Source organism: Peromyscus leucopus, chromosome 5, assembly GCF_004664715.2.
Source record: "Peromyscus leucopus breed LL Stock chromosome 5, UCI_PerLeu_2.1, whole genome shotgun sequence".
Classification (NCBI taxonomy): domain Eukaryota; kingdom Metazoa; phylum Chordata; class Mammalia; order Rodentia; family Cricetidae; genus Peromyscus; species Peromyscus leucopus.
The window spans coordinates 87,796,374-87,815,399 of NC_051067.1; the positions used below are offsets into that span (position 1 = coordinate 87,796,374).

General features: G+C 46.5%; 1 protein-coding gene and 1 pseudogene across 2 annotated transcripts; both read left to right on the forward strand.

Annotated features, from left to right (window-relative positions):
- The first annotated feature begins 208 nt into the window (after positions 1–208).
- LOC114701657 lies at positions 209–2,208 on the forward strand (annotated as a pseudogene).
- A 3,716-nt stretch (positions 2,209–5,924) lies between these two features.
- Znf330 (zinc finger protein 330) lies at positions 5,925–17,163 on the forward strand. Of its 2 annotated transcripts, XM_028881793.2 has the most exons (10): positions 5,925–6,072; positions 7,095–7,225; positions 8,879–8,898; positions 9,379–9,449; positions 10,861–10,940; positions 12,628–12,754; positions 13,173–13,277; positions 14,635–14,681; positions 15,769–15,886; positions 16,264–17,163. In XM_028881793.2, exons 2-10 carry the CDS (start codon positions 7,106–7,108, stop codon positions 16,530–16,532), a joined length of 957 nt encoding a protein of 318 aa, XP_028737626.1. In that variant the 5' UTR covers positions 5,925–6,072; positions 7,095–7,105; the 3' UTR covers positions 16,533–17,163. The 2 variants fall into 2 exon arrangements, with proteins under 2 accessions (XP_028737626.1, XP_028737628.1); XM_028881795.1 differs by lacking the exons at positions 5,925–6,072; positions 9,379–9,449 and having other exon boundaries at positions 7,133–7,225.
- Positions 17,164–19,026: the final 1,863 nt, after the last annotated feature.

Here is a 19,026-nt window from a genome sequence, read left to right on the forward strand (position 1 = left end):
CGGGGCATCGAGCTCGCGGCTCCGGGTCCGGCAGAGTCCCAGCCGAGCCCGACTGCTGCCGAGGCGGCGGGACGGTGCGCCTGGCGGCCGGGAGGGTGCACTGAAAGAAGGCCGGCCAGCTCTGGTCCCCGCGGCTCCCGCTCGGGTCCGCGGATCTGCGGAAGAGAGGCTCGACCGCCGACCCAGGGCGCGCGGAGGGAATCTGCGAGTTCCCGTGGGCTGTGTGTGGCGGTTGTGCCCAGAGCGCATCCACTGTCTCCACCGACCCCTCCGGTGCCTGGCCCTCGAGCCCTCACGGCGTGCACCATGAGCGGCGGTGGCGGCGACGACGTGGTGTGCACCGGCTGGCTGAGGAAATCGCCTCCCGAGAAGAAGTTGGGGCGCTATTCCTGGAAGAAACGCTGGTTTATACTGCGGAGCAGCCGGATGAGTGGCGACCCAGATGTTCTGGAATACTACAAGAACGAGCACTCCAAGAAACCCCTGCGGATCATCAACCTGAACTTGTGTGAGCAGGTGGATGCAGGCCTGACCTTCAACAAGAAAAAGCTGAAGGACAGTTTTGCGTTCGATATCAAGACCAGTGAGCGTACTTTTTACCTGGTGGCTGAGACAGAGGCCGACATGAATAAGTGGGTCCAGAGCATCTGCCAGATCTGCGGCTTCAATCAGGCTGGGGAGAGCACAGACTCCCTGAGAAGCCTTTCTTCAGCCAGTCATGGTTCCCGCTCTTCTCCAGCTGAGGTCAGCGGCTCCGCTCAGCACCTGCTCCGAGAAAGGAAGTCCTCTGCCCCTTCACACTCTGGCCAGCCCACTCTGTTCACGTTTGAGCCCCCTGTGTCAGGCCACATCCAGCCTGCCTTGTCCACCAGTGCACCTCAGGAGTATCTCTACTTGCACCAGTGCATAAGCCGAAGGACAGAAAATGCGAGGAGTGCCAGCTTCTCTCAGGGCACCCGGCAGAAGAGTGATACAGCCATGCAAAAACTTGCCCAGGGCAATGGACACTGTGTCAATGGAGTCAGCGGTCAAGTCCGTGGCTTCTATAGCCTTCCCAAGCCAAGCCGACACAATACAGAATTCAAAGACAGTACTTACGACCTCCCCGTAGCCTGACTTCACATGGCCACACCAAGGGCAGCCTCACAGAGTCCGAGACAGATACTGAGGATGTGTACACCTTCAAGACACCCAGCAACATCCTGTGTCGGGAGTTTGGGGACCTCCTAGTGGACAATATGGATGTTCCAACCACCCCTCTCTCAGCCTACCAGATCCTAGAACATTCACACTGGACAAAAACCACAATGCCATGACAATGGCCACTCCTGGAGACTCAGCCATAGCTCCCCCACTCCGCCCCCCAAGCCAAGTCAGGCAGAAACACCTCGGTGGGGCAGTCCTCAGCAAAGACCTCCAATCAGCGAACATAGTAGATCTGTAGCTGCTACTATTCCCAGACGCAATACCCTCCCCGCAATGGACAACAGCCGACTCCACCGAGCTTCTTCCTGTGAGACCTATGAGTACCCAACTCGAGACGGAGAGAGTGCCAGTTGGTCTGCTGAATCTGCAGGGAAGACTATCGTGGGTCGATCAGACAGTGCCAGCTCTGATGACAACTATGTGCCCATAAACCCAGGTTCTTCTACCCTGCTGGCTATGGAACGAGCAAGGGACAACTCCCAAAGTGTCTACATCCCCATGAGCCCAGGGCCCCATCACTTTGACCCGCTTGGCTACCCATCCACAGCCCTTCCTATCCATAGAGGTCCCAGCCGAGGAAGTGAGATCCAGCCACCCCCGGTCAATCGCAACCTCAAGCCTGACCGGAAAGCAAAGCCAACACCCCTAGACCTGAGAAACAACACTGTCACCGATGAGCTCCCCTTCACCAAGTCTTGGTCCAGGCTCAACCACACCGCTAACTCCAGCTCCTCCCAGTACTGCCGCCACCAGTACAGACTCGGGAGACAGCGAGGAGAACTAACAGCCCAGCTCCAAAGAAGAGTACTGGCAGTGTGGATTACCTAGCCCTGGACTTCCAGCCAGGCTCCCCGAGCCCTCACCGCAAGCCATCCACATCATCTGTCATAAAGAGAAGACCCAGGCCCTGCAGAAAACCATGCAGGAGTGGACAGATGTGCGGCAGTCCTCAGAACCTTCCAAGGGTGCCAAGCTGTGATAAAGGAGCCACCGCCTGTACTACCCGGGCCCTTCTTCATGTCGTCGGATCGCTCCACCGAGCGCTGTGAGACCGTGCTGGAAGGGGAGACCATCTCTTGTTTCGTAGTGGGAGGTGAGAAGCGTCTGTGCCTGCCACAGATCCTCAACTCGGTACTGCGCGACTTCTCACTGCAGCAGATCAACTCAGTCTGCGATGAGCTGCACATCTATTGCTCACGCTGCACCGCCGACCAGCTGGAGATCCTCAAAGTCATGGGCATCCTGCCCTTCTCCGCGCCTCGTGCGGGCTCATCACCAAGATGGACGCCAAGCGCCTGTGCAACGCGCTGCTCTACGGCGGCGCCTATCCGCCGCCTTGCAAGAAGGAGCTGGCGGCCAGCCTGGCGCTGGACCTGGAACTCAGGGAGCGCAGCGTCCGCGTGTACCACGAGTGCTTCGGCAAGTGCAAGGGGCTATTGAAGTTTTAATACGTGAATACTCCAGTGAGCTAAATGCCCCCTCACAGGAGTCTGACTCTCACCCCAGGAAGAAAAAGAAGGAAAAGAAGGAGGACATTTTTCGTAGATTTCCAGTGGCCCCATTGATCCCTTACCCACTCATCACCAAGGAGGATACAAATGCTATAGAAATGGAAGAAGACAAAAGAGACTTGATATCTCGAGAGATCAGCAAATTCAGAGACACACACAAGAGATCATATGGTGACTAATGCAAGATGAAACTCAGCTTGGAAAGTAACAAGGAATAGGATAAACTGGAAGAAGGGAAAGAGAGAGGGAACGTGAAAGGGAACGAGAAAGGCGTGAACGGGAACGGAAGAGGGAAAGAGAGAGAGAGCGAGAGAGAGAAAGAGAAAGAGAAAGGGAACGAGAAAGAGAGAGAGCGAGAGAGAGAACGGGAGCGTGAACGTGAGAAAGACAAGAAGCGAGACAGGGACAGAAAGATGATTAGACAATGTGGGGGTTATGAAAGTTACTTCTGTAAAGCATGGGGATGTGAAACAACTGGTAATAAGCTTAAAATCACAGAGCCCTCGCCTCTATAGGTCCCAACCAGGTTTTCTCTGACCAAAAGCGCCCCTCTTTACCTGCTCCGGCACCCCCGAGGGCTACCCCCCGACCCAATTCGGCCATTCGCCCAAGCACGGCTCCGAATGCTACTGTAACCCCAGTCACCCTCTAGCCACCCAGGCCCGGTATCATACTGGGGTGGTGAGAGATAATTCTTTGAAGAACGGCAGGGATGGTTTGAAGGATGGTTCGGGAAGTCCCCCTGGCTCACCACCCTCATCTCCACCCTTATGGGACCCCTTCTGATTTTATTGCTCCTTCTGACGCTCGGGCCCTGCATCCTAAACAGACTTGTCCAATTTATCAGGGAACGTGTTTCTATTCTTCAGACCTTGGTATTGACCCAACAATACCAACGACTCAACCAGGTGGAAATGGAGCCACATCCCCATTCTTCCCCATGAATGGAGGATTCCATTCCCTGAAATAAGAAAATGGGGGAATGAAAGACCCCAGCAAACTTGCTTAGCCTAACACCATTTTGAGCTAAGCCTGAAAAGTACAGGAAAGTTCAGGGTGTCTGCGGTCGGCCACCTGGCCCCAGAAAAAGGGTACTAAAGGTCAGAAAAACAACTTGGAGCCAGACAGCAGGCGTGTCGAGCTCGGGGAGAACCCACGAGCTGTCCTGAGTTTGAACCTGGTGTCCTGAGTTTGAACCTGGCCTCATTTGAATCGTCCAATCAGAACCCTGTAAACCGAGCTCCTCGTGCTCCTGCTGCCAGACCCTATAAAAACCCTCCACTCCAGCCCGTGGGCGCGCCAGTCTCTCGAACTTCTGGAGGGACTGTGTTGCCCTGGGTACCCGTGTTCCTGAATAAAGCCTCTTGCTGTTTGCATCTGACTTGTGGTCTCGGTGTGATCTCTGGGCGAGGGTCTCTCCAGAGGGAAGACTGCCTTCGGGGGTCTTTCATTAGGTTCCAAAGAAACTCAGGACCAAAGGCAGGCCATGGTGCCTGCTAGCATGCTGGTGGCCAGCTACCCAGCCCTGCGGCTCCAGTACCTGCGGCTCCACTCAGCTCTTTTCACCTCAGCCCCACCTTAAACTTCTCCAACATCGGGTCCCTTCCCCTAGCTTTGCGCTCCACGCTCCACGCACTCTCTAGGCCAAGTTCTTGTTCCCTTGGTTCCCTCTCCCCTCCGCACTCTCTCTTTCCTTCCTCTCTCCCTCTCCATGTGTCTCTCTCTTCTCATGGCCTGGTTCAGTCTCCTGGCCATGTCTAGTCTACTACTTTCTCTCCCTGCTCTGGACTCTTCCAGACGCCTCTGGACTGTTCTCTCCCTCATGTTGACAATAAAAACCTTCTCCTTAGCCATTTCTTGGAGCGGTCATGTCCTCATTTTATACAAAGAGAAGGTGGTGATGTCTGCTGAAACTGATAAGTGGTGCAAGGTTGAGAAAAGGAAGACTTTATTATTGTGGGAAATGGGAATGACAGAGTTGATTAGAAACATAAAGGACAGAAGGGCAATCCTGAAAGGCTTGAGTTTAGTGACATAGACCCCTGTTTGCTAGGCCCTCCCCCCCAAAACCCTCAGAAATTCAATATAGGAAGGAAAAGGTACATTGTTTAATTACTGGGAGTTGGGAAAAAATTTGTGACTGGAATGATGGCACTGTTTTATTAAGTGGGACTTGAAAGAAAAAAAAGTGAAGAAAACAGGATGGTCTAATAAGAGAATAGAGACCAAAGAGATTTGAAGTCTCCAGTAGCAAGGAGAATTTCGGCAGGGAATTGGCAATGTTAGGAGGCAAGTAAGCAAAAGCATTGGAATTGGGATTTCACTGATGGAGCAGCTCTCTTTGGAGATTAGGTGTGGTCATCCAAGTGACTTTGGGGAGTGTAGCAAAGGTGTTAGGAGATGGAGATGAAGAAATCAAGAGACCAAAACGACAAGTCCTCCCCTGGGATGTGAATAAGGCCAAGGGCAGAAATATGGATGAGTATAAAATAGCCACACTCAAGTATAGAGGGTGACAGACAGTAAGTGATAATGACATGTGGTACTGGGAGCAAGGGCTAAGGGAGGAGAAAGCGCCATGTCCCCTTCAGTCTTGTGGGAAAGTGTAGTCAGATCTCAGCCAAAGAGCCGAGAACCTGGGAGGATTTGCTCACAATTGGACAGAATCCACACAACAGAGCGAAACCAAGAGACAGCTCAGAACTCAGAACGTCAGGGTTGTGAGAGAACCAATCAAACACGGTCTCTGTGCGCATGCCTATAACCCCAGCACTGAGAGGCAGAGGCAGGAGGGTCATGGGTTCAAGGCCAGGCTTCCATTCAGTATGAGGCTCGGAAAACAATAAAGAAAAAGATGTGACATGGGAGGCTTGTCAGGGCCACAGTGGGAAGAATTCCAAAAGAATCAGGAAAAATGGCTAGCGAATTAATTCTTCTCTTTCAAAATTTTGTGTGAGTTCATCTTTATCTTCCTTTTGGATTTTTCAATTCCTCTGAGTAAAATAATAAAATTAGAATAAGACACCACAGGGCTTGGGATGCTGCGCTCTACTTTCCTCCTTCTCAACCCCCCAGCCTATTCCCGTCCTCGCACGTCCACTTCCGGGAAGGCAAAGCCGAGCCCAATCCCCGCCTCCCGCGGGAGGAGGCGAGATCAGGGCGGAGCAAACAGAAGTGGGCGGGGCAGGCTGGATTCTTCCGGCGACGTGTGCAGTCTGCGGCTCTGACGCGGACGGACATCCGGCCCCGCTTCCGCCGTCGGAGAGGTTCGGCGCCTTCCTTCGGGAATCTCGGAGCGCTCTCCCCGAGTTCTGGCCCGCGGGTCGGACTCGCCTCTGCGTCCGCGACCCCTGCGGTGAGCGGCGCGTCCCCGCGGCGAGGCTGCGCGACGTGGAGGGCGGGGACCCCGAGCGTGGCGACCCGTGGCGGGCGGGCGGGCAGGCGGGCGGCGGGTCGCGAGCCGCGTGGGTGTCCCGCGCCCCCGCCTCCAGGCCTCCCTGAGCCCCGCCACCCAGTGCGGCTCTCCTGTCTGTCACTAGAGTCCAAGCGTGAGCCCAAACAATTTCCACGTCGTTGTCAGAAACAAGTTCGAGAAAAAAAATAGGTCTGCGATGTCTCAGTGGGTCGAGAGTGGGCCACCCGTGGTCCCTCCTCCAGCCCCTCGCTGCAGACTTTAAATACTGACACAAGTCCCGTGGCTTGGCCACGACGATTAACCACTCTTTAGCTCCTAGGACTGCCCAACGGATCGGGCCATGGAATAAGGAAACAGAAGCCTGGTTTTCTATACTGTAGTTTTTCTGAGTGCTGGGAAGCAGTTTTGTAAGGTGTGGTGTGCGTATGGGAAACAAACTCCGAAGCATCTGGCCTGTTAAAGTTGCTGCACCTAGGCGGGAGCGACAGGCAGGGAAAGCAACCGTGGTTCTTAATCTCGCCAGGGGAAATGGGTTGGCCCTGCAGTTAGTGCTTGGCCTGCGGGATTTTTATTTAGATACTATCGCATCGAGAGTGTACTGTCCAATGCTGCGTGGGTGGCTGCAGTAGGGATGTGGTTCTGTATCTCAGAATGCTGATTTTGACTTGGCACAAAATGAGTGTTGTAGTCGTTTTCTTTTAATGCCGCATTTTTTTTTTTTTTTGAATGAAGAGCAGAATAGTAAACTTTAGAGTGAAAAAACACTGGCTTTAGGGTGAGTTCCTTTGTTGCCTGTGCTGTTTTAGAGTTGCTTGGTAGTGCAGAGGAGGGTCTTAATTTAGAAGCCTTTGGCGGGGTAGTGGGTGTGTGTAGTGTTGCCTAACGGCTTGGGACATGTGTGACTGTAAAAGTGACGGAGGAGAGTATAAACACCGTGTAAGTGAATCTGTTTTCTTGTTTAGAAAGAGGGAAAATGCCGAAAAAGAAGACTGGTGCGCGGAAGAAGGCGGAGAACCGCCGAGAGCGGGAGAAACAGCTCAGAGCATCGAGAAGCACTGTGGACTTAGCAAAGCACCCGTGCAATGCTTCCATGGTAAGCTGCTTTCGACAGCAGCAGGGGGTAAAAGGCGCAGCTGGGGGCACCATCTTAAAGTCTGAGGAAATGACCATCTGCAGTGTGCCCATGTGCTCACTACGTGTGACACCTGTTAGAGGCCTGGTCACTGTTTTTACTGAGTAACAATGATTTTTTTTGTTGTTGTTGTTAGATTGCATATTATTTATGAAGCGTGGCCTGTTACCTCATATACTGTTGTTAATAGATATTGAAGGAGAATGGATAATAGGAACTGAGAGAGAGGTTCCAGCTTTTCTATCTTCTTTAACTCACTTATCTTATTCATTGGGTTTTCATCATTTTCTCACTCATTGACTTCCTGCTTGAGCACCCTGATCCTAGACATATCCCATTTTCCTAACTGACTGCCCATGCTAAGCAGGTTGGTCTTGAAGAATGTATGACTTTTTGAAATGCTTTATTCACAAGACTTAATTTAGCAAATGTTTATTATTCATCGGAATACATACCCTGCATGGACTCTGGTGCAACATTAATGGCTGATCGAATGCCTCTTTTACAAGTCTAGAATTCCCTAGTGTCTATAGGGCTTGTTTATATATGACAGGGACACAATTTAGCCTTAGGGAAAAGGAGTTCATGGGAGCAGTAGCTCCAAGTAGTGGGAACAAGAAAGGGTGTAAAAGAGTGAGGGACAGCTGTCCTGGGTTCTCTGCTTCCTTTTCTTTTGCTCCTGCGTCTCCGAGGATGGCCGTCTTTATTTGTTTACCTTCTTGGTTTCTGTAGCGTGCATTTATCACTTTGTGGAGGTCACAGGACAAAAGACTTCTCAGAGGTTGGGTTTGAGCCCATTTTGTCCCAGGACTGATATTTATGGTGTACAGGGTCAGGTTTCACGGTACAGATGTGACAGTGGGAACTGCATTGTGAATATCAGGTCCTTTTCAGAAAAGAGGGGTGCTAACAGAGTGAGCTAAGTGACTAGTACACGTAAGTGTGTGTATGTGAGTAGACCTTGCTAAGTACTCCAGTAGGGTTGCAGTCCTGTGCTGCCGTTATTTACTACTACTTAGGATTAAGTAAAACTGAGTGTGTGCGAGGGAGTGCAGCTTACAGAGAACATTGTTCTTTGCTAGAGTGTTCAACAGGAAGAGAGAAAAGGGAAATCATTAGCATAAATGAAGGAATGGAGAAGAGTGAGAACGTATTTGGGAAAAGACCGATAGTGGCTTGGTCCTGAAGAGTAGACCAGGCCAGGGAGCTTGGTGGCCCCATTTCAATGTAGATAATTTGTGATCTTTATCACTTTGTATCCTTCTGTATTTCTAGCGTCCACCCAATGTAGACAAATAGGGTGTTTTTTAATTAGAACAGGAAATTGAGCAAGGACTTGCATGTGTTTTTTGTACGGGATTTGGTTTCTTTAAAGGCAAACCCAGGATGTTGAACTTTAGTAGCATGGCTTCTCCCATTGTGGATCACAGTATAACTTTTTTGTTTACCTTTGCTAGTGGCCTGAGTACAAGAGCTTGTACACATGGCTGGAGCTGGAATTGGGGTGTAGAATCAGTTACATTTTAATGTGGGAAAGGAAATAGTCTCTATAATGTAAGTAAATTTTCCATTTTCAGCCAGCAGAAAATTAATGCTATCTTTTAAATTTTACAGGAATGTGACAAGTGTCAGAGGTAAATTCTCTTTATTTTTTTTTTTTTCTTTCTGTGTGAAACTGTCTTTGTGTGCTTCTTGTTGTGATATAACACTTGGGGAGGAAAGGGTTTATTTCGTCATCCAGCACTGAGGGAAGCCAGGGCAGGAGCTCAAGGCAGGAACCTTGGGGCTGGAGCTGATGCAGATGGTGGAGGAATGCTGCTTTCTGGCTTGCCTCCACACTCGAGTTCAGCCACCTTTCTTGTGCAGCCCAGGACTACCTGCCCGGGCTGGCACTGCCCGCGGTGGGTCCTCCTCCATCAGTTAGCAGTTGAGAAAAGGCTGCACAGACATTGCCCATAGGCCAGTCTGATGGAGGCAGTTCCTCAGCTGATGCTCCCTCTTCTCAGATACTCTAGTTTGTGTGGAGTTGACAAACACTAACCAGCACAGCAATAAAATAGTCTCTCCTTTGTCTGAAATTGACCCTATTTAAAATTTTTGTTTTACATGACAAGGCGGCAGAAGAATAGAGCATTTTGCTATTTTTGTAATTCTGTTCAGAAGTTACCAATATGTGCACAGTGTGGTAAGTATGCAACTATGAAGGCATGTTTTTATCAAATGTTTATCTGGCAGTTGTCAAGTGTAGGCGGAGCTATTTCCCTAAAATAATTCAAAATGAAACTAAATGGTCTTTCTTAGAGAAGAAAGGTTGGTGTTTCCTCAGTGATCTTCACAGCTTTTAGCATGCTAACATGTCTGATCAGAAAACACTTACATTGAGAGTGTTGTGGTCTTTGCCAGATTACTCTCATCTGGGGGACATCTACTATGTGTTCCTAACCACTTGCCTTAGGGAGCCTAGTCACCTTTCCTCAGATTTACCCTCAGCGTTCTTCTTGAACACATGCCCCCCTTACTTAGACTGTGGTTTAAATAGAGCACTTTGGGGGTGCCCATTTATACATACTTAGGCAGAGCAGCAGGTTAGTGATTAGGGTAACGTATGGAATATTTCTAGTTTTTCCAATGATTGAGTTCTGCAGTTAGTGGAAAAGAGAACCTGTAGATCAAACACTCACCTGCCTTTGTTGTACTAAATCAAGTGAATGCAGGCTGAGAAAACATGTTCGTGGAAGGCAAAAGGCAGCCCTGCATTGTCAGTGTCTCTAGGCTTGGACTTTGTAGACAGAGCTCTGTTCAGATGCATTTTCTGTTGCAGACTCTCATATGTCACGGATCAGTTGGTAGCTGCTGCCCCGTGTCCAGTTTCTTTCTCTTCAAAGTTACCTAACTTTGCTTCTCAGGAAACAAGATACCGGCAACCGAGCATCTTCTGTTTGTCTCGTGTTACATTCTGTAGTCTGATGGGCAGTTAATATGTGGTCACTAATCTTGACATAATGTCTGATGAACAGATTTCTTGGCAGGGTTGGGGTTAGTAATTTGTAGATAAGCATCTTTCAGGATGTTGTGATTTTTATGTGTGGATAAACTTAAGTGCAACAATTAGGGTTATAATCATTTGGTGTGCCTTTTGAGAGTCTGGTAAGAAATAATTGGTAAAGTCCAAGCCAGGCTATTTCTATTGTGATTTATGAATATAAAATTCATTTTAAAGTGTGCTTTTTACAATGTTTTGATTCACTTGAAGTTCATAAGATTTGAAACTGTCAAAATGATCATTGGATTATAATGCATAACCTGGAACTTCTGATTTCATTACAAGTATGAATTAGCATATTATATATAAATTATTATATAACAGCTTTTATAGATTAATAAATGTCTAATCTCAGATCATCTGATTCAGATAATGAGATATATATCCATGTGTTTTTTTATTCAAATGGGAAAATATATTGGTTTCATTTCTTAATTTTTTAAAATATTATTTCCAGAGGCTCTTGGGCTAGATCAAAGAGGAATTAGTGAACACTTTCTTGTATGTACTAATTTGTAGGGCTAATAGTGCACATGTGTATTTTTTTCATCAGGAAAAACCAAGTGCATGATGAAGTCTTCAGACTGTGTCATCAAGCATGCTGGTGTCTACAGTACTGGCCTTGCTATGGTGGTAAGCTGCTTGTCATGTCTAGTGTGGTGGGTTTCCAAGATAAAGCCATTTTAACCAGTATCTTAATATGTTTAAAAATAATTTTATTAATTCCTTGAGGATTTCATACAATATATTTCCATTATATTGGCCTCCATCTCTTCCCAGATCTATCCATCCAACTTTGTGTTGTTTTTTAACTCATTGAGTCCAGTTCATGTTGCCCAAATACTTTTAGGAGCATGCTCGGCCTACCAGAGGTCACACCCTTAAAGAAAATCGACTCTTCTTCTCCCAAAAGCTATCAAATACCAGTTGCTTCTCTTTGTGCTCACCTCTCACCTCCATGCAGGGATCTTGCTGGCTTTGAGCTTCTTGCACAGGTTTTGTGCATGCTGTCCAAAGTTGTTGTGATTTTTCTGTGTGTGTCTGCCCTATTGTGTCTGGGGTACACTTTTGTTTCCTTATAGTCTTCTACCACCTCTGGCTTCTAAACCCTGTCTTTGTTAGAGATCCCTGAGCCTTGGAGGTCGGCTTATGTCATAGATACCTTTCTGCACTCCACAGTCTTTGCATGTTGACCAGTTTTTGGTCTTTGTGTTAATTACCATTTATTGCAAGAACAGAAGCTTCTTTGATGAGGTTTGAGAGACACACTGATTTATCTATGTGTATAGCAATAAGTCATTAAAAGTCATTTTAATTCTGTGTCTATTTAGCAGAATAATAGTGGTGTGATCTATGACCTATGTAGCCTCAGGTCACTTTTGGTCCTGATAATAGTGCCAGGTATCAGGCACTGGGATAGGCTTTAAATTCAAGCAGGAATAGTTGGTTACTCCCATAACACTCATACCGTGTATCTTAGAAGATTTGCATCTGGGTAAGATTAATCATCCATCTTACCCTCCTCTAGCGGAGTGGCAGCACCTTCTGGTTCTGTGAGAGCTAGCCGGGACGGGTGAAACTCGTTTCCCTAATGACAGTGCTTTCTTTGTCATTTTAGAGGTCACCCAACTGAAGGTGCCATTGTACCTTTCTAACTGTTCCAGAGGCTTCACAAAATAAATTCCCGGTTGTCAGACCCTCACCATCATTCAAGCCTTTGGTTAAATAGGTTTCAAGAGAACTTAAGGTTAATTTGTTTTAAACATTAAATTTGACAAAAAGTACCTATTAGTTATACATTATCTTTACTAGGTAAGATTTTAGAAGGAATTTTAGTACCATAAATAGAAATAGATTATTTGCTGTACTTTGTTCTTTTTCACTGAAGAGATATTAAATATGAGCTGTGAGTTTTGCTGCATTCTGCAGTGTCATTTATGCTTCACGTCCAGATCACTTTTCCATGATAGTGTTGATGGTAATTTCCCTGATCTGGGGTTTTCTCTGGGACAGCGTTGTTCCCTCAGACCTGAGTCCTTTGCCTGTTCTTTCTGTGCTGGTAACCACTTGCTACCCTTTCTTGCCCCTCAGGTCTGTGTGGGGGCTCGGGGAAGAGTTCTCTGCTTTAAAGTCTGGATTACCTAGTTGAGAGTTCCTTCTTTCCTGCTAGAATGCTGTCTGATCAAGGGGAGATAACTTGTTCGTTTTCTACATTTACAGCTCCGGATCCCTCCGCCTAGATGCTGGCCTTTGTTCCTCTGCTTAGTGTTTGCAGTGGCCCTGTGGTAGCTGCTCTAGAGCTCTTGTTTCTCTGTTGCAGGGTGCAATATGTGACTTCTGTGAAGCTTGGGTTTGCCACGGGAGGAAGTGTCTTAGCACCCATGCCTGTGCCTGCCCACTCACTGATGCGGAATGTGTGGAGTGTGAGCGAGGGGTATGGGACCATGGTAAGTGATTAGGTGCAAACATTAAACCCAGTTACGAGTAAATGCTAGCTTGTGTGTGATCTTTCTCCATATAGATTCTTTCAAATCTTACACTGATATAATTGATACATATCTTATACACTGATATAATTGTGTCAACAGTATTAGGAAGTGCTAGTACCTTTCACCCTAGCAGGTAGAGGGGAGTTTGGGGGAGGACAGGCAGCCTCTCTTAGCCTGTGACGTTCTAAAAGTGGGAAGGAGATAGTAGAGGCCATAATTAATGTTCATTTTGAAGTACGTCACCAGCTTTATTTTAGCTGTTGCTGTGCAATTTTGATATACTGAAATTAGTTGCTATCTTTGACAACTTATATGGGTAAGAATTTTTAAAGTTATTAAGTTTGTGATACTCATTTTGAGTATTTTAATCTCACAGGAGGCAGAATATTCAGCTGTTCATTTTGCCATAATTTTCTTTGTGAAGATGATCAGTTTGAGCATCAAGCCAGCTGCCAAGTTTTAGAAGCAGAGACATTTAAATGTAAGTTGTTTTGTTAGTTTTTCTGGACCTGGGATTCTGGAGTAAGTTCTTTTATGCTACTTCTTAGTGTGTGTGTGTGTGTGTGTGTGTGTGTGTGTGTGTGTGTATTTTGTTTATAGAAAAAAAAATCCCAAACATTAGCTTTAAAGTTTTCTGTGGGGATAATGGTATATTGACTGAGCAGTTCATTTCTTGGCCTTCATCAGACGTTGATATTCTTATAGCTTTCTTGGTCTTCTGTATTTCCGGCTGGCATTTGCACTTTTAGGTTCCTATACTGTCTTAGTTAGGATTTCTCTTGCTGTGAAGAGACACTGATCACGGCAACTTTTAAAGGAAAATATTTATTTGGGGCTGGCTTATAGTTCAGAGGTTCAGTCCGTTATCGTCATGGTGGGACATGGCAGAGTTCAGGCAGACATGGTGCTGGAGAGGTAGCTGAGAGTTCTGCATGTTGTATAGGCAACAACAAGTGGTCTGTCTCACTGGGCGGCATGGTTTGAGCATAAAGGAGACCTCAGAGCCCGCCTCCACAGTGACTCACTTCCTCCAACAAGATCACACCTACTCCAACAAGGCCACATGTCCTAATAATGCCACTCGTTTTGGGGGCCATTTTCTTTCACCACATATCCTGAGCAAGTCCAGCCCTTTCCTCCCCTTTCTCAGTGCTCTCAGTAAGTGCCCCTCCTCATGCATCTCTGACAGTGTGGGGACTCGGATTTCCTCCCTCCCTGGAGAGTTCACCTTACGTTTGGTTGGGCATCTGAGGTCTGTATTTAACCTGTACCCACAATTCTGCATTTTCCAGTTGAGAACCAATGTGACTGATTGGGTTAATAATAATAGAATTATCTTTATAGATAATTTCAAAAGGCTAATTGAAATGAGAGTGTACGTAAATTGTTATTCTGTGATGCCTGGTATTGACGACCCTAGGGAAAAGACAGACATTCTCAGTTACTCACTTCCATTGTATGGTTCTCATTCTGGGGGAGATGCTAACTCTCACTCATCTACAGATTTTAGTTGCTCTAAGTCGCTGATTTGAGATATGTACTGCACACTGTATATAAAATTCAGTATTTACTTAGAAATTTTGACAAGAGTATTTCAAAGTATACTGCATGCCCCCCCCCCCTTTTAGACTTGCAGAATGTGTAGGATAGAAATAAAATTATTTGTGGAGGAAGAATGGGTGCTTTGTGTGTTTATAGTACTTGAACCCTGCAGGTCAGCAACTGACTGATTGGGCTTTGATGCCATTGAGAGAGCACCTGTGATTTAGAAGTGACAGAAGTAATGTGCAAGGCCTGAATAACTGGCTGGATTTTAAGATGGCTCTTGTCTTTCACAGGTGTCTCCTGCAACCGACTTGGCCAGCATTCCTGTCTCCGCTGTAAGGTGTGCCTCCTTGCTGTCTCATTCAGAATTGGATTTGAGTCCCTGTACTCTTGCCCCAGGCCTTGGATGCTTTAGCACTAAGATATATGGAACTTAAAACTTGTGTGGCCTTTTCTTGAATTAATTAATGAACTAGTTATCTAATTGACACTAAGTCTTGCTGTGTGGTTCAGGCTGGCCTTGAATTCACAATAATTCTTCTGCCTCCACCTCCTGAGTATTGTGGTTCCTGGCGTAAATTGCCAAGCCAGACTAATTCTTTTAGTTTTGAGATTGTGGCATAGACGTCAGTGACTTCAGTGGCTTTCATTGGCCACCCACTTCTTGTAGTAGTTCTCTACCACATGTCCCCAGGGGCCCAGCACAGTGTTTTTTGAGCCTTATGTTTGTAGAGAGCATCATGACTGGAATCCTGGGGCTATGGATTACATGGTTCCTGCTTAGAAGAGTCTGGGTGAAGAAGATTTCCATAGTGTCTTTTTAGGCTGTCTCTGGCATTCCTGTTGGACAGAGATCACCAGAGAATTTATTTCTCTCAGGAACATTTCTTGTTTGTAGCCTTTCTTGTCCATATCCTGTCCTCATCCTTTCCCAGTTCTGCTGAGTGCTGTGGAATGGCTTTCTGCAGAGCTCTGAGTGTCTGCCTGTGCTGTTTCTGTGCTAGTCTGTCTCTGCTGCTCACTACCCTGCTCACCTCGCGATGTCAGCTAAGATCCACAGGGTTCAGTGGCCCTCTGCATTGCTCTCAGTACTTAGGGCCTTGAAGTTTTTTTTCCACTCCTTAGTTGGGTGGTGGTGTGCCCTCAAGATGAACAGACTCCCCACCATTTTGTTATCAAGGCCCTCAAGTATGAATAAGTAGATAAGCCACTTTCCATGTCCTCCTGTGTGTCTGCCTTGTGTTTAGTCCTGGCAAAATCCATTTCTCTTTAAAAAGTCCAAACCAGAAACAAGAGCATGTGTTTAGTCCCATCCAGTTCTTAATTCTGTTTCAGACAAACTATGTTCAGGTTTTCTCATCATGTTGAATGGTGCCTCCTTATATCGTTTTAATTAACCCTGTCTTCTTTCTGCTTCTTCTGTACAGGCTTGTTTCTGTGACGAACACACAAGGAGCAAGGTGTTTAAGCAAGAAAAAGGGAAGCAGCCTCCTTGCCCAAAATGTGGACATGAAACTCAGGAGACAAAGGATCTCAGCATGTCAAGTAAGGCTTGACACGTGTGTGTGTGTGTGTGTGTGTGTGTGCGTGCGCGCGCGCGCGCACGCACCCGCGTGCGCCTGTAATTTATCTTTTTGTTTGAAAGGATAATTGTATTGTCATGAGCAAGTGGGATTTTATAGCCTTGGGAAATGTGTGGTACAGTTTCTCAGTTTGATATAAGAAATGTACTAATAGTCACTGAGGTTTGATGTTTGCCTCAGTTATTTGTGCTTGTGTTGTAATAGACTTTTCTGATAGAATTAGGAAAGTACTTCCCTTCTCATGTAAGAGTAAGCACTAGTCTAATAGAATATCCCATGGCAGTGGGGTATGTGAGCATTGGCACTAATCGATGACATGTATGTGACTGTCTCTTGTAGCTCGCTCTTTGAAATTTGGCAGACAGACTGGAGGTGAAGAGGGAGATGGAGCTTCTGGGTATGACTCTTACTGGAAGAACCTGTCATCTGACAAGTATGCAGACACTGGGTACCATGAGGAGGAGGAGGAGGATGAAGAAGCAGAGGAGGAAGAGGAGGAGGAAGATGGGAAGGACTCAGATGCCGAGTCCTCAGATCTGTTCACTGGTTTGAACTTAGGAAGGACCTATGCCAGTGGCTATGCCCACTATGAAGAGCAGGAGAACTAGGGGCAGCTCCCGCCGGCCCTGGGAGAAGAGCAGGCTGACTCAGGAGATGCTCAGACGTTCCCTCCCTTGGTCCTGTCCAAAAGGCTAGTCACACTAGGCCCAGGAGTAGGTTCTGGCAGTTTATAGGAACTGATACTGGACTTCTAGTGTAAGAAAAATAAGTTAAACACAAGGCAAATGGAGTATCATGGATTGGATTATTACTGATTTCAATCATCTGGTAGGTTTTGCCAGTTAGTTACATGTAAAATACATGATGAAGGAAAAGAAAGGAAATATATTTATTTGAAATTATTGCTGTTTTTATTAAAAGCACTGCTTATAAATTCATGTATCTGATTTTACAAAGTGTAATGGGTAAAATTACTGTGTTCTTCCTTTTCTTTCTATCCATACAGTCATGTTATATTCTGAATTTTCACTGACCATTCATGCTGTCTTAAGTAGTCATGTCTGTGTTAACGGTTGACATCTTCATTTTCTTACACTGTATGTGCTCACCAGTTCTGGTTAGTGCCTCAGTGACTGACAGAAATCTAGCTGCTTTCATACACATAATGCCAGAACTAGTATTGCTGATGCTTCACCCCAGGAATATCATTTTTAAAATAAATCTAGTATTATACTTGAATACTTTCGATACTGAGTTCTTGGTATGTTTTATCAACTTACTTTGGAAAGCATTTAAGTATTTTTCTATAAACTGGTAAAGTTTTGACCTAATATTGGGACAAAAATCTGAGATTAATTACATGACACAGTTGGTGATAAGTGGGGAACTGATGGTCCCTGGCACAAATGTCTGGTTCCTACTTGAATTAACAGTGACCTAGGATACCTCAGCCTCTCTTCTGCCGCTGTGCTGAAATACTCTTGCCAAAGCAACTCAAGAAGAAAGGGTTTATTTTGGCTTACGGTTCCAGAAGGATTTAGTCCCGTCATGGCAGGGAGATGTGGTTGGAACGTAGAATCAGCCTGTCGTGCAGCAGGCAGGAAGCAGAGAACAGGAAGTGGGATGGGACTGAAAAACCAGGTCCATAGTGCTGTACTGGGGCTCTACCTCCTGAAGGATCCATAACATTCCTATAGCACCTCCAGCCGGGACCAAATTCAAACACAGGAGTCTTGGGGGCGTTTCCCATGCAAACCACAGTCCCGGTAGAGGGGAGACCACACTGGGCTGCTCAAGTATGGATATTTGGAGGAAAAGGGGTGACAATTCCTGCCATTGTGTTTAGAGAAATGTAGGAACAGCAGAGGGTAGAAAAGGCAATATGTGTGGAAGCCAGAGGACCTCTGATTTCATAGGAAAAAAGCTTTTCATGTCAATCCAAAGGAGGGTATCGCACAAAGGTTAGGAAAGCTAAGCAATCCTGACGGGAGATGGAGGCGTGTGGGTGCCGTTGAAGACTGGTCCTGACGCAGAGGCTTTCCTGGGCAGCCAGCCCTTTTAGCATGTAGCCTATGAACTCAAGTGAAATAGGCTTAAGACCTGAGAAAACACAGGAGCTCTTAAGAATTAGCATGCGTTGGGAAGAGCCAGAGGAATATTCTAGAGATACCACTGCTGAAGGGGGTCAGGAGAGAACCAATGTGATGATGTCCCCCTGCTATAGGGCTCTTAGATTACACAATAGAGTTGTTTTGCTAGAGGATTTAACACTATGATTAGGATCTTGGGAGATGGTCTGAATTCATCACCAGGATGGCTTCTATAAGCATGGTAAAATCAATAACCCATTTGTGCAGGCTTTCTGAGGTGGATGGGAAAAAAAGGGAAATGTTGACAGGGCTGGTATGCTTGCTACCAAGACTGAAACCCTGAATTCAGTCCCTGGGACCCACATGGTGAAAGGAGAGAACTGACTTCTGCAAGTTGTCCTCTGACCTCCACGTGTGTGTAGCATGTGCTCCTTTCCCCCTGCCTTGCATACAAACAAAAATTAATTAAAATATTTAAAAGGTTTAGTGTAGTGTGTGTGCTGGCATTGGTCAGTGGTTAGCTGAAATATCCACAGATAACTATGTTCCATGAGAAGGTTCATTGGACATCAACAAAGCCGCAGAGACATGCACAAATGACAAAGTTTAGGAAGTTCTCTGTAGGCCAGTCTGGCTACTAAGGAAACATAAACCCAGTGTACCAATGATGTGTTAGAATGGTGGCTCAGTGGTGTGCCCAATTGCAGAAATTCAGGGTTACAGTATAATAACTGTCCAGGTGAGGATAGCCAAGGAGACATACCTGCAGGGTTATGAAGGTTAGCACACACTAGTTGAGTGGCCAAATAAATGGGCAAGTCAAGAGGAAGACCACTTGTATCCATGAACAAGATTAAGGATAAAGTGATAGGAAGGCTGAGGATGGGCCCTTGTTAACATTGTAGTGTGTGGTTCACTACAAAGCAAATCTGCAGTTGCTTCTTGTCAAGTCATAGTAATGATGATAAATAGTTAATCCACCACCCCAATAAAGTCCCCGAGGTTCTATATT